The sequence below is a fragment of the Carcharhinus amblyrhynchos genome, unplaced genomic scaffold (assembly GCF_965287045.1).
Source record: "Carcharhinus amblyrhynchos unplaced genomic scaffold, sCarAmb.v2.hapA scaffold_647, whole genome shotgun sequence".
Taxonomy (NCBI): domain Eukaryota; kingdom Metazoa; phylum Chordata; class Chondrichthyes; order Carcharhiniformes; family Carcharhinidae; genus Carcharhinus; species Carcharhinus amblyrhynchos.
Window position 1 is genome coordinate 77,501 of NW_027650387.1, and position 12,548 is coordinate 90,048.

At 53.3% G+C, this 12,548-nt stretch overlaps 1 protein-coding gene across 1 annotated transcript in view; it reads right to left on the minus strand.

Moving 5' to 3' along the window:
* The window catches only part of LOC145339741 (TSC22 domain family protein 4-like), a 3,562-nt gene extending 1,287 nt beyond the window's left edge, over window positions 1-2,275 (minus strand). Inside the window, exons 1-2 of the mRNA XM_080184267.1 lie at window positions 2,150-2,275; window positions 515-673 (exon numbers count right to left, since the gene is read on the minus strand). Coding sequence (XP_080040393.1) covers window positions 515-673; window positions 2,150-2,275 — 285 coding nt within the window. The remainder of the gene's footprint in view (window positions 1-514; window positions 674-2,149) is intronic.
* Window positions 2,276-12,548: the final 10,273 nt, after the last annotated feature.

Genomic DNA, 12,548 nt, shown 5'->3' on the forward strand with positions numbered 1-12,548 from the left:
GAGAGAGAGAGAGAGCGAAAGAGCTGTTCGGCCCATCGAGTCTGCACTGACAGAATCCCACCCAGGCGCTATCCCCATAACCTCATCCATTTACCCTGCTGTTCCCCCGACACTAAGATACAATTTAGCACGGCCAAACCACCTAACCTGCACATCTTTGGAGGAAACAAGAGCAGCCGGACAAAACCCACGCAGATATGGGAGAATGTGCAAACACTACACAGACAAGTGACCCGAGGCCAGGAATTGAACCGGGGTCCCTGGCGTCGTGTGGCAGCAGTAGGAGTGGCAGGAAGAAGTTGCCAGCCTCGTGTGACGGGTAGGGGGTTGGGAAGGGTCAGTGTGTGCGCGCTGGCTGCCACACCCAGTCACAGAGCGCCAGTGACCGCACGTCAGAGGGAACACACTGGCCGTGATTCCACTCGGGGCTCCCCTGGGAGGTGAAGGACACTCAGTCACGCGCGTGTGTGTACGACCCCACCCCTCCCCGTTTACAGCAATCTCACACCCTCACCATGGCTTGTTCGATCTTGTTGTCGATGGCCACCATGCTGCTGCTGGAACCACTGCGGACAGGAAAAGAAGGTGTGGTTAGCAAAAGGCGGCAACAGGGAGAGGGTTTTGTGTGGGTGAGCGCAAGCCCCCGTCCGGGAACCCCATCAATGGGGACCGGCTGCAGGAGCGGAGAACCACCCACACATTAGAATCACACAATCCCTACAGCAGGCCATTCGACCGGTCGAGTCTGCACTGACAACGATCCCACCTAGGACCTATTCCCGTAACTGCATGTATTTACCCGAGCTAATCCACCTGACACTAAGGGGCAATTTAGCATGGCCAATCCACCTAACCTGTACATCTTTGGACACTAAGGGACAATTCAGCATGGCCAAACCACCTAATCTGCACATCTTTGGACACTAAGGGGCAATTTAGCATGGCCAATCCACCTAACCTGCACATCTTTGGACACTAAGGGGTAATTTAGCATGGCCAATCCACCTAACCTGCACATCTTTGGACACTAAGGGACAATTTAGCATGGCCAATCCACCTAACCTGCACATCTTTGGACACTAAGGGACAATTTAGCATGGCCAATCCACCTAACCTGCACATCTTTGGACACTAAGGGGCAATTTAGCATGGCCAATCCACCTAACCTGCACATCTTTGGACACTAAGGGGCAATTTAGCATGGCCAATCCACCTAACCTGCACATCTTTGGACACTAAGGGGCAATTTAGCATGGCCAATCCACCTAACCTGCACATCTTTGGACACTAAGGGGCAATTTAGCATGGCCAATCCACCTAACCTGCATATCTTTGGACAATGGGAAGAATAAATAAAACGAGACGAAGTAATTAACTCTTGCTCCCATGTTCCTAAACATTGATCCGATAAGATTTGATATATTATCGTCACGTGTATTGGGATCCAGTGAAAAGTATTGTTTCTTGTGCGCCGTACAAAGCATACCGTTCATAGAGTACACAAGGGAGAACGAAAGGAGTGCAGAATGTAGTGTTTCAGTCATAGCGAGGGTGTAAAGAAAGATCAACTTAATGCAAGGTAGGTCCGTTCAAAAGTCTGACAGCAGCAGGGAAGAAGCTGTTCTTGAGTCGGTCAGTACGTGACCTCAGACTTTTGTATCTTTTTCCCGGTGGAAGAGAGAATGTCCGGGGTGTGTGGGGGGTCCTTGATTATGCCGGCTGCTTTTCCCCGAGGCAGCGGGAAGTGTAGACAGAGTCAATGGATGGGAGGCTGGTTTGCGTGATGGATTGGGCTACATTCATGACCCTTTTGTAGTCCCTTGCGGTCTTGGGCAGAGCAGGAGCCCAGACCGAGCTGTGATGCAACCAGAAAGAATGCTTTCTATGGGGCATCTGTAAAAGTTGGTGAGAGTCGTAGCGGACATGCCAAATTTCCTTAGTCTTCTGAGAAAGTAGAGGCGTTGGTGGGGCTTTCTTAACTATAGCGTCAGCATTGGGGGGGGGTCCAGGACAGGTGATCTGGACACTGAGAAACCTGAAGCTCTCGAACATCTCCACTTCCTTGGGGGGGGGGGGGGAGCGGAATCTCCTCTGCCCTGTTTGGGTCTTTCTGCGTCTTTCGCTCTCACATACCCACGATATTTATTACCTTTCTGAACAACTGTGCATGCACCACTGTGCCGCAGCGACCAGACACCGTGCAGGCCACGTCCAGCCCTTCAGTTGCACCTGGTTTTGGAACCCCCCCTTGCACCGGGCGGCCCAGTTCCCTCATCGCGGGTCCAAGATCTGTCCTCTGGGTTACAAAGTGAATTCCAAATGGAGGGGGACACAGGGATGTCCGAGATCCTGCAGCCAATGCTGCCCCCTGATGGTGCTTCTCCAGAACTGCCCCAAGCAGCTCCAGGGTGAACTACCAGACAGGACTGAACGGGGAGGGGAGGTCGGACTGAGACACTGCATTGTTGGCGGCGCCTAGAACAGTAATTCCCCGAGGGGACAGAGTGGCTGCGTTACTGGGCTGGTGACACAAAGATTGGGACTAATGATGCAGAGATGTGATAACCGGGAGGGTTGCAAAGCAACTGATGACAAAAAATCTGGAGTTTTTCATGGAATCCCAACAGCGTAGAAAGAGGCCATTCTGCCCATCACATCCACACTGCCAACAATCCCACCCAGACTCTATCCCCCTAACCCCATGCATTTACCCTAGCTAGTATCCCTGATACTAAGGGACAATTTAGCATGGCCAATCCACCTAACCTGCACATCTTTGGACACTAAGGGACAATTTAGCATGGCCAATCCACCTAACCTACACATCTTTGGACACTAAGGGACAATTTAGCATGGCCAATCCACCTAACCTGCACATCTTTGGACACTAAGGGACAATTTAGCATGGCCAATCCACCTAACCTACACATCTTTGGACACTAAGGGGCAATTTAGCATGGCCAATCCACCTAACCTGCACATCTTTGGACACTAAGGGGACAATTTAGCATGGCCAATCCACCTAACCTGCACATCTTTGGACACTAAGGGACAATTTAGCATGGCCAATCCACCTAACCTGCACATCTTTGGGACACTAAGGGGTAATTTTGCCTGGCCAATCCACCTAACCTACACATCTTTGGACATTAAGGGGCAACTTATCATGGCCAATCCCCTAACTTGCACATCTTTGGGACACTAAGGGGCCATTTCGCCTGGTCAATCCACCTATCCTGCACGTCTTTGTAGCGTGGGAGGAAACTGGAGCACTCGGAAGAAATCCACGAGGAGAACCTGTAGACTGTACGCAAACAGTGAGCCAAGCCGGGAATCAAACCCAGCCCCTGGCGTTGTGAGGCAGCCGTGCTAACCAGTGTGCCACCCATTCTGCCTCTGACAGAAGAAGGTGGGAGAGAGAATGTCCGGGGTGCGTGGGGTCCTTGATTATGCTGGCTGCTTTTCCCGAGGCAGCGGGAAGTGTAGACAGAGTCAATGGATGGGAGGCTGGGTTGCGTGATGGATTGGGCTTCATTCACGACCCTTTGTAGTTACTTGCAGTTTTTGCAGAGCAAGAGCCAAGGACCCCAGGCATCCGCGACATTCTCTCTTCCACCTTCTTTTGTCAGGAGACAGAATGGGTGGCACACTGGTCAGCACTGCGGCCTCACAACGCCAGCTGTGATACAACCAGAAACAATGCTTTCTATAGTGAGTGTTGGAGCTGACATGCCAAATTTCCTTAGTCTTCTGAGAAAGTAGAGGCGTTGGTGGGGCTTTCTTAACTGTAGTCTTGGTGTGTGGGGGGGACCAGGACAGGCTGTTGGTGATCTGGACACCCAAAAACCTGAAGCTCTCGACCCTTTCCACTTGGTCCCCGTTGATGTAGACAGGGGCATGTTCTCCTTTACGCTCCCTGAAGTCGATGACCATCTCCTTCGTTTTGTTGACATCGAGGGAGAGATTATTTGATGGTAATTAACTGTGACTTGGAGGAAATCACAGAGTATGGATATGCCGGATTTCCTTGGCCTCCTGAGTCTGTCTCCCTCTCACCCTCCTCGGGCCACGGATGGGACAGAAACGTGGTCACTCGTGCTCTGTCTCTCCATATCAGCCCTGTCCAGCACGGCTCAGGGGCATTGGGACATAGTGGGGTTGCTGATGTTGGGTGGAGCACTGCTTTAGCTGTCAAGTCACCCATCACACAGCTTCAGATCAAGGCTTACGGGAGGGAGGCTGGGCGGGTCTCTCATAGCACACAGTGACGCCGCTTATCAGAGACAAATGTTTGGAAGTGAGACCCACTGGTCCACCCCGGGAGTCAGTAGTGTGGGGGTGGGGTGGGGTCTGACTGCAAAGACTCAAGCACTTAACCCCAACGTCTATCTTGCTCTCTCCCCACTCCTCCTCTCCCTGGTCCATTCCGCCCCCCCCCCACACTCCTCCCCCTCAAATCTGGTATGGCTCCCGCTCTGATCAAGGCCGCAAGAAGCTACAAAGGGTTGGCAGGGAGTAACTAGCGGGTACCGCAGAGATCGGTGCTGGGACTCCAGCTGTTCACAATTTCTAGGTCCAGATCACCAACAATCTGTCCTGGTCCCCCCACGCCGACAGTAACAAAGCCCCACCAATGCCTCTACTTCCTCAGAAGACTAAGGAAATTTGGATGTCAGCTACGACTTTCACCAACTTTTACAGATGCCCCATAGAAAGCATCCTTTCTGGTTGTATCACAGCTTGGTATGGGCTCCTGCTCTGCCCAAGACCGCAAGGAACTACAAAAGGTTGTAGCAGCCGGCATAATCAAGGACCCCACACACCCTGGACATTCTCTCTTCCACCGGGAAAAAGATACAAAAGTCTGACGTCACGTACCAACCGACTCAAGAACAGCTTCTTCCCTGCTGCTGTCAGACTTTGAATGGACCTACCTCGCATTGAGTTGATCTTTCTCTACACCCTAGCTATGACTGTAACACTACATTCTGCACTCTCTCCTTTCCTTCTCTATGAACGGTATGCTTCATCTGTAAAGCACGCAAGAAACAATACTTTTCACTGTATCCCAGTACGTGACAATAATAAATCAAACCCTTCTCCCCTGCATACTCTATGAACTGTATGCTTTGTCTGTATAGCGCGCAAGAAACAATACTTTTCCCTGTATCCCGATACGTGGCAATAATAAATCAGATAAAATCCTTCTCCCCAATGTACTCTATGAACGGTATGCTTTGTCTGTATAGCACGCAAGAAACAATACTTCTCACTGTATCCCAATACATGTGACAATAATAAATCAGATCAAATCAAATCCTTCTCCCCTATGTACTCTATGAATGGTATGCTTTGTATAGCACGCAAGAAACAATACTTCTCACTGTATCCCAATACATGTGACAATAATAAATCAAATCCTTCTCCCCTATGTACTCTATGAATGGTATGCTTTGTATAGCACGCAAGAAACAATACTTTTCATTGTGTGGCAGATGGTGGAATTTGAATTTCTGTTCGGCGCAACTTGTGGGCCAAAGGGCCTGTTTGTGCTGTAGATTTTCTATGTCGTATGTGACAATAATAAATCAAACCAGCATGTTAATTTATGGAGGACATCCACCCGTTTATTCCGAATCTATGGGGCGGTACAGTAGCACAGTGGGTTCGCACTGCTGCTTCACAGCTCCAGGGACCTGGGTTCGATTCCCGGCTTGGGTCACTGTCTGTGTGGAGGTTGCACATTCTCCTCGTGTCCGCGTGCGTTTCCTCCGGGTGCTCCGGTTTCCTCCCACAGTCCAAAGATGTGCGGGTTAGGTTGATTGGCCGTGCTAAAATTGCCCCTTAGTGTCCTGGGATGCGTAGGTTAGAGGGATGAGCGGGTATAACGTGTAGGGATATGGGGGTCGGGCCTGGGTGGGATTGTGTTCGGTGCAGACTCGATGGGCCGAAGGGCCTCCTTCTGCACTGTCGGGTTTTGTGATTCACAACACCACCACGGTTTCTCCCCAACCTGCTCCCTCTTGGATCACAGCACCAAGCTTCTGGGCGGCAGCAGGTGGGACTCTGGCCTGGGGCGGGAGGCTGCGGGATTAAGCCTCGATATAAACGGAGAGCCAGGCACACAGGGCAGGCTGGTACCTCCCCCCCTCCCTGCATGGCACTGTGACAAGTGCTGCCTTGTGGCTGAAGCTGTATATCAGGAAGCCACATGATTGCACAGCTCCTCTTGCCAAAAAAAAGACTTCCTCTCGAGTGTTTACTGTCCGCCCAACGGGGTTAAAGCGGCTTCCCAACTCACTGTGGGATCGTGCTGTGCGCGAACCGACCGCCACACTTCCCTCAGTGGCCGGGAGCGAGGTGTGGAGCAATTCAATCCCGTGGCGGTACAGGTATTTTTCAGAGAATTGTAGAATCCCGATGTTTCAGCAGGAGGCCGGTCGGAGTCTGCACCCACCGCAATCCTACTATCCCCACAACCCCATGCATTTACACTAGCCAGACCCCCTGATGTTAAGGGGCAATTTAGCATGGACAACCCACCTAACCTGCACATCTTTGGACACTAAGGGACAATTTAGCATGGCCAATCCACCTAACCTGCACATCTTTGCAAACTAAGGGGCAATTTAGCATGGCCAATCCACCTAACCTGCACATCCTTGGAGACTCAGGGATCATTTAGCATGGCCAATCCACCTAACCTGCACATCTTTGCACACTAAGGGACAATTTAGCATGGCCAATCCACCTAACCTGCACATCTTTGCAAACTAAGGGGCAATTTAGCATGGCCAATCCACCTAACCTGCACATCCTTGGAGACTCAGGGATCATTTAGCATGGCCAATCCACCTAACCTGCACATCTTTGCACACTAAGGGACAATTTAGCACGGCCAATCCACCTAACCTACACATCCTTGGAGACAAAGGGGCAATTTAGCATGGCCAATCCACCAAAACTGCACATCTTTGGAGTGTGGGAGGAAACCGGAGTACTCAAAGGAAACCCACACAGATTTGGGGGAATGTGCAGGTTAGCACTGCTGCCTCACAGTGCCAGGGACCCGGGTTCAATTCTTGGCTTGGGTCACTGTCTGTGTGGAGTCTGCATGTTCTCCCCTCGTGTCTGCGTGGGTTTCCTCCGGGTGCTCCGGTTTCCTCCCACAGTCCAAAGATGCGCAGGTTCGGTGGATCGGCTATGCTAAATTGTGTCAGAGGGACAAGCACGGTAAATAAACGGGGACGTGGGGCAAGGACCTGGGTGGGATTGTGATCGGTGCACACTCGATGGGCCGAATGGTCTCTTTCTGCACTGTCGGGACTCTATGATCTGCACAGAGTGACCCAAGCTGGGAATCGAACCCGGGTCCCTGGCGCTGTGAGGCAGCCGTGCTAACCCACTGTGCCACCTGCAAGGTTCAGTGAAGTAGACCTGTCACTACAAGACAAGGATCTCGCAAGAGATAAGACTTCATTTTATCTGACTTTTCATTTTAAACGGCGTCTCATCGACCTGACAGGGGTTAAGTCACAAATTAGCCGCAAAGTGCCGAGGCTACGCAAGGCGCTACGCGAATGCAGCTCCATTCCGTCCGTGGCTATGTGCTCCTGTCCACCGGGAGCCCTTGGCCCGCCTCTGGGCCACTCTGTCCGTCTTTACCTGTGGAAGAACAGCAGGAGGGACAGGAGGTTCTTGTCCACGTTCCGGTTGTAGCCCTTGCCCCTCGCGTTGCTCAGACGTTCCTTGGGGTTGGCCCAGCCCTCGGCTGGAGCCCACTGACCGCGTCTCGGGGAGAGGGTCCTCGCGCCGTGGCGGTTGTTGCTGTTGTTATTGTTGTTGGCGTCGCAGCAGCCGCGGGAGGGATGGACGGACATCGCGCCCGTTGACAGCTCCTTCTCCCGCGAGGTGGCAGGTTGGCGCACGGTCCCCGCTATCTGGAGCGCACCCACAGGGTAGAGGGGTGGGGGCGATCGCTTCACCCTCTGGGCTCGGGCACAGATCGACGCTCGTTCTGCCCTTGGGACGACAGGAGGGTCTCTCTCTTCTGTCACACACCAGCAAATCCCTGGAAGGCTCTCAGTGGGAAACACACAGGCCTGCGTCTCCCCTGGCGCTGCCTGGCACAGCCTCACAGTGGCAATCAGTGCAGACACTTACAAGCTTTCTCCAGCTTCCTCCACTCTTAATATTCCCAGTGAACACAGACCTTTATCCCACGCTGTCCGCTGTGACTGGTTGGCAGGGAACAAGATCCTCCTCCCACCATCTTCTCTACTGACTCGCTGCCAAGATGCAAGAGGGAGCCAGACCCTTTGCTGTCACTTACCAAAGGGAAGGAGAAGGAGGCCACTCAGCCTTTCAAGCCCCTCAGTTGATCTCCATTCTGCCACTCGGTCGAGACCGCGGCCGATCCGAATCTGAGTCCCGCTCGCTCGCCCGCCTTGGCACCATACTGTTACCCCGAACAAAAGCTCAGCCTCGCTGTTTCCAATCGGCCCCCAACAGGGGCAAAACAGAGTTCCAGATACCTCCACCTCCCCCCACCCCACATCCCTTTGCACAAAGAGGTGCGTCCTGACCTCACCCCTGAGGGTGGCACTGGTGTCTCAGAGCGCCAGGGATCGGGGTTTGATTCCCGGCTTGGAGTCACTGTGTGTGTTTGCAAGTTCTCCCCCTGTGACTGCATGGGTTTCCTCCGGGTGCTCCTATTTCCTCCTACAGTCCAAAAATGGTTAAGTTAGAACATAAGAAATAGGAGCAGGAGTAGGCCATCTAGCCCTTCGAGCCTGCCCCGCCATTCAATAAGATCATGGCTGATCTGTCGTGGCTCAGTTCCACTTTCCCGCCCTCTCCCCATAACCCTTAATCCCCTCTCTTATCAAAAACCCATCAACCCGCTTCTTAAAAATATTTAGCGAGGCAGCCTCCACCACTTCAACGGGCAGAGAATTCCAGAGATTCACCACCCTTTGAGTGAAGAAGTTCCTCCTCAACTCCATTCTAAACCGCCTCCCCTTTATCTTGAGGCTGTGCCCCCTAGTCCTACTGTCTTTTTTGAGCGGGAAGAGTCTCTCCACCTCTATCCTATCCATCCCATTCATCATCTTATACGTCTCAATGAGATCTCCCCTCATTCTTCTAAACTCTAACGAGTACAAGCCTAGTTTATTCAGCCTCTCCTCATAGCTCAATCCCCTCAACTCCGGTATCAGCCTAGTAAACCTCCTCTGCACTCCCTCCAGGGCCAAAATATCCTTGAGCAGGTGCGGCGCCCAAAACTGCATACAGTACTCCAGCTGCGGCCTCACCAATGCCCTATACAGCTGCAGCAAGACCTCCCTACTTTTATATTCAATCCCCCTCGCTATGAAGGCCAGCATCCCATTCGCCTTCCTGACCACCTGCTGCACCTGCAAGCTGGGTTTTTGCGACTCATGCACAAGGACCCCAAGGTCCCTCTACACCGTCGCCTGCTGCAGTTTTTCGCCACGTAAGTAATAGTCCTTCCTACCATTCTTCCTACCAAAGTGGACCACCTCACACTTGCCAACATTAAATTCCATTTGCCATTTCCTGGCCCATTCGCCCAGCCTATCTAGATCCTTCTGCAGACTCTCCACACCCTCCGCACAATTTGCCTTTCCCCAATCTTAGTTAGGTAGGTAGTTAGGTAGGTAGATTGGCCATGCTAAATTGCCCATTAGTGTCCAAAGATGTGCAGGTTAGGTGGATTGGCCAGGCTAAATTGCCCTTAGTATCCAAAGATGTGCAGGTTAGGTCGATTGGCCATGCTGAATTGCCCCTTAGTATCCAAACATGTGCAGGTTAGGTGGATTGGCCATGCTAAATTGCCCCTTAGTGTCCAAAGATGTGCAGGTTAGGTGGATTGGCCATGCTATATTACCCCTGAGTGTCCAAAAATGTGTAGGTTAGGTGGCTTACAAGACTACAACAGCAGGGATACTGAAGCTGTATAAGGCTCTGGTCAGACCCCATTTGGAGTACTGTGAGCAGTTTTGGGCTCCATACATAAAGAAATGATGTGCTGGCCTTGGAAAGGGTCCAGAAGAGGTTCACAAGAATGATCCCTGGAATGAAGAGCTTGTCGTATGAGCAACGGTTGAGGACTCTGGGTCTGTACTCGTTGGAGTTTAGAAGGATGAGGGAGAGATCTAAATGAAACTTACAGGATACTGCGAGGCCTGGAGAGAGTGGACGTGGAGAGGATGTTTCCACTAGTAGGAAAAACTAGAACCAGAGGGGCACAACCTCAGGGTGAAGGGACGATCCTTTACAGAGATGAGGAGGAATTTCTTCAGTGGGGAATCTCTGGAACTCTTTGCCGTAGAAGGCTGTGAGGGCCAGGACATTGAGTGTCTTTAAGACAGAGGTAGATAGATTCTTGATTAATAAGGGGATCAAGGGTTAAATAAAGTGAAAAGTAGTGTTTCTTACTTGCGATACAGACAAATGTTTATTTTTGCATTAGTGTCACAACTAGGCTTACATTAACGCTGCAATGAAGTGACTGTGAAAATCCCCCGAGTCGCCACACTCAGGCGTATGTTTGGGTAACACAGAGAACTAGCATGGTCAATGTGCCTAACCAGCACATCTTTCGGAGTGTGGGAGGAAACCGGAGCACACGGAGGAAACCCACGCAGACATGGGAAGAATGTGCAGATTCCACACAGACAGTGACCCGGGGTTGGGAATCGAATCCCGATCTGTGAGGCAGCAGTGCTAACCACTGTGCCGCCCTTAGACATAGATACCAGTGGTACTCCCTGGTGCCTCGGGATTTGATTTATTATTGTCACATGTATTGGGATACAGTGAAAAGTATTGTTTCTTGCGCACTATACAAAGCATACCTTTCATAGAGTACACAGGGGAGAAGGATTTGATTTATTATTGCCACAGGTACTGGGATACAGTGAAAAGTGTTGTTTCTTGCGCGCTATACAAAGCATACTGTTCATAGAGAAGGAAAAGAGAGAGTGCAGAATGTAGTGTTACAGTCATAGCTAGGGTGTACAGAAAGATCAACTTAATGCGAGGTAGGTCCATTCAAAAGTCTGAATCAGTGTAGCTCTGTGTTGACGGTGCACCGAGAGGCAGCATCAGCTCGCAAAACTGAGGCCGAGGGCCCTTTGAGAAAGAAGAGCTTCCCACATCACTATGACTGCTCACAGCTCTTCCCCTGGGGAAACCAGTCACCCTGTTCCAAAGACACACAGTAAAAAGTCTGACAACACCAGGTTTTAATCCAACCGATTTATTTGATAGTAAACTCACTAGCTTTCGAGGGGGCTCCCTCTTCACCTGATGAAGAGGGAGTCCCCTCGAAAGCTAGTGAGTTTACTATCAAATAAATCGGTTGGACGAAAACCTGGTGTTGTCAGACTTTTTACTGTGTTTACCCCAGACCAACGCTGGCACATCCACACCAAAGACACACACCAGGGATTCTGAGTGATGTCTCACGCACACCACGCGTGTATGCACGCATGGAGACCACGCGCAGGTCAGCAGACCACTCACATGTGCGCACACACAACACACGTACGCGCGCCACACGGGGGACGCGACCAGGATACAGAGGACACGGCCTCGATAAACGACAGGACCGGCTGACTGTTTCTGTGCTGTAAACCCAGTAAGAAGTCTCACAACACCAGGTTCAAGCCCAACAGGTTTATTTGGCAGTAGACGCCACTAGCTTTCGGAGCGCTGCTCCTTCATCAGGTGGGTGCTGTTGGGAGACTACTTAGTGTGTTTAACCCAGTCCAACGCCGGCATCTCCATGTCTGTGCTGTAAACACGGGGGGGGGGGGGGGGACAGAGTGACATGTGGGCACACAACAGAACCTCGGCCAACTGGCTTTGAAATGGTAATCGGGTTTAATAGAAGTGGTTTCACTTGGGCAGCAGTGGGACGTGGCACAGCTAACAAATGAGGGGGCGGGTGGGCGGGAGAGGGAGGGGGCGGGCGGGGAGAGGGGGGGGCGGCGGGAGAGGGGGGGGGCGGCGGGAGAGGGGGGGCGGCGGGAGAGGGGGGGGCGGCGGAGGGGGGGGCGGCGGGAGAGGGGGGGGCGGCGGGAGAGGGGGGGCGGCGGGAGAGGGGGGGGCGGCGGGAGAGGGGGGGGCGGCGGGAGAGGGGGGGCGGCGGGAGAGGGGGGGCGGCGGGGGAGAGGGGGGGGGCGGCGGGAGAGGGGGGGGCGGCGGGAGAGGGGGGGCGGCGGGAGAGGGGGGGCGGCGGGAGAGGGGGGGCGGCGGGAGAGGGGGGGGCGGCGGGAGAGGGGGGGGCGGCGGGAGAGGGGGGGGCGGCGGGAGAGGGGGGGGCGGCGGGAGAGGGGGGGGCGGCGGGAGAGGGGGGGGCGGCGGGAGAGGGGGGGCGGCGGGAGAGGGGGGGGCGGCGGGAGAGGGGGGGCGGCGGGAGAGGGGGGGGCGGCGGGAGAGGGGGGGCGGCGGGAGAGGGGGGGGCGGCGGGAGAGGGGGGGCGGCGGGAGAGGGGGGGGCGGCGGGAGAGGGGGGGGCGG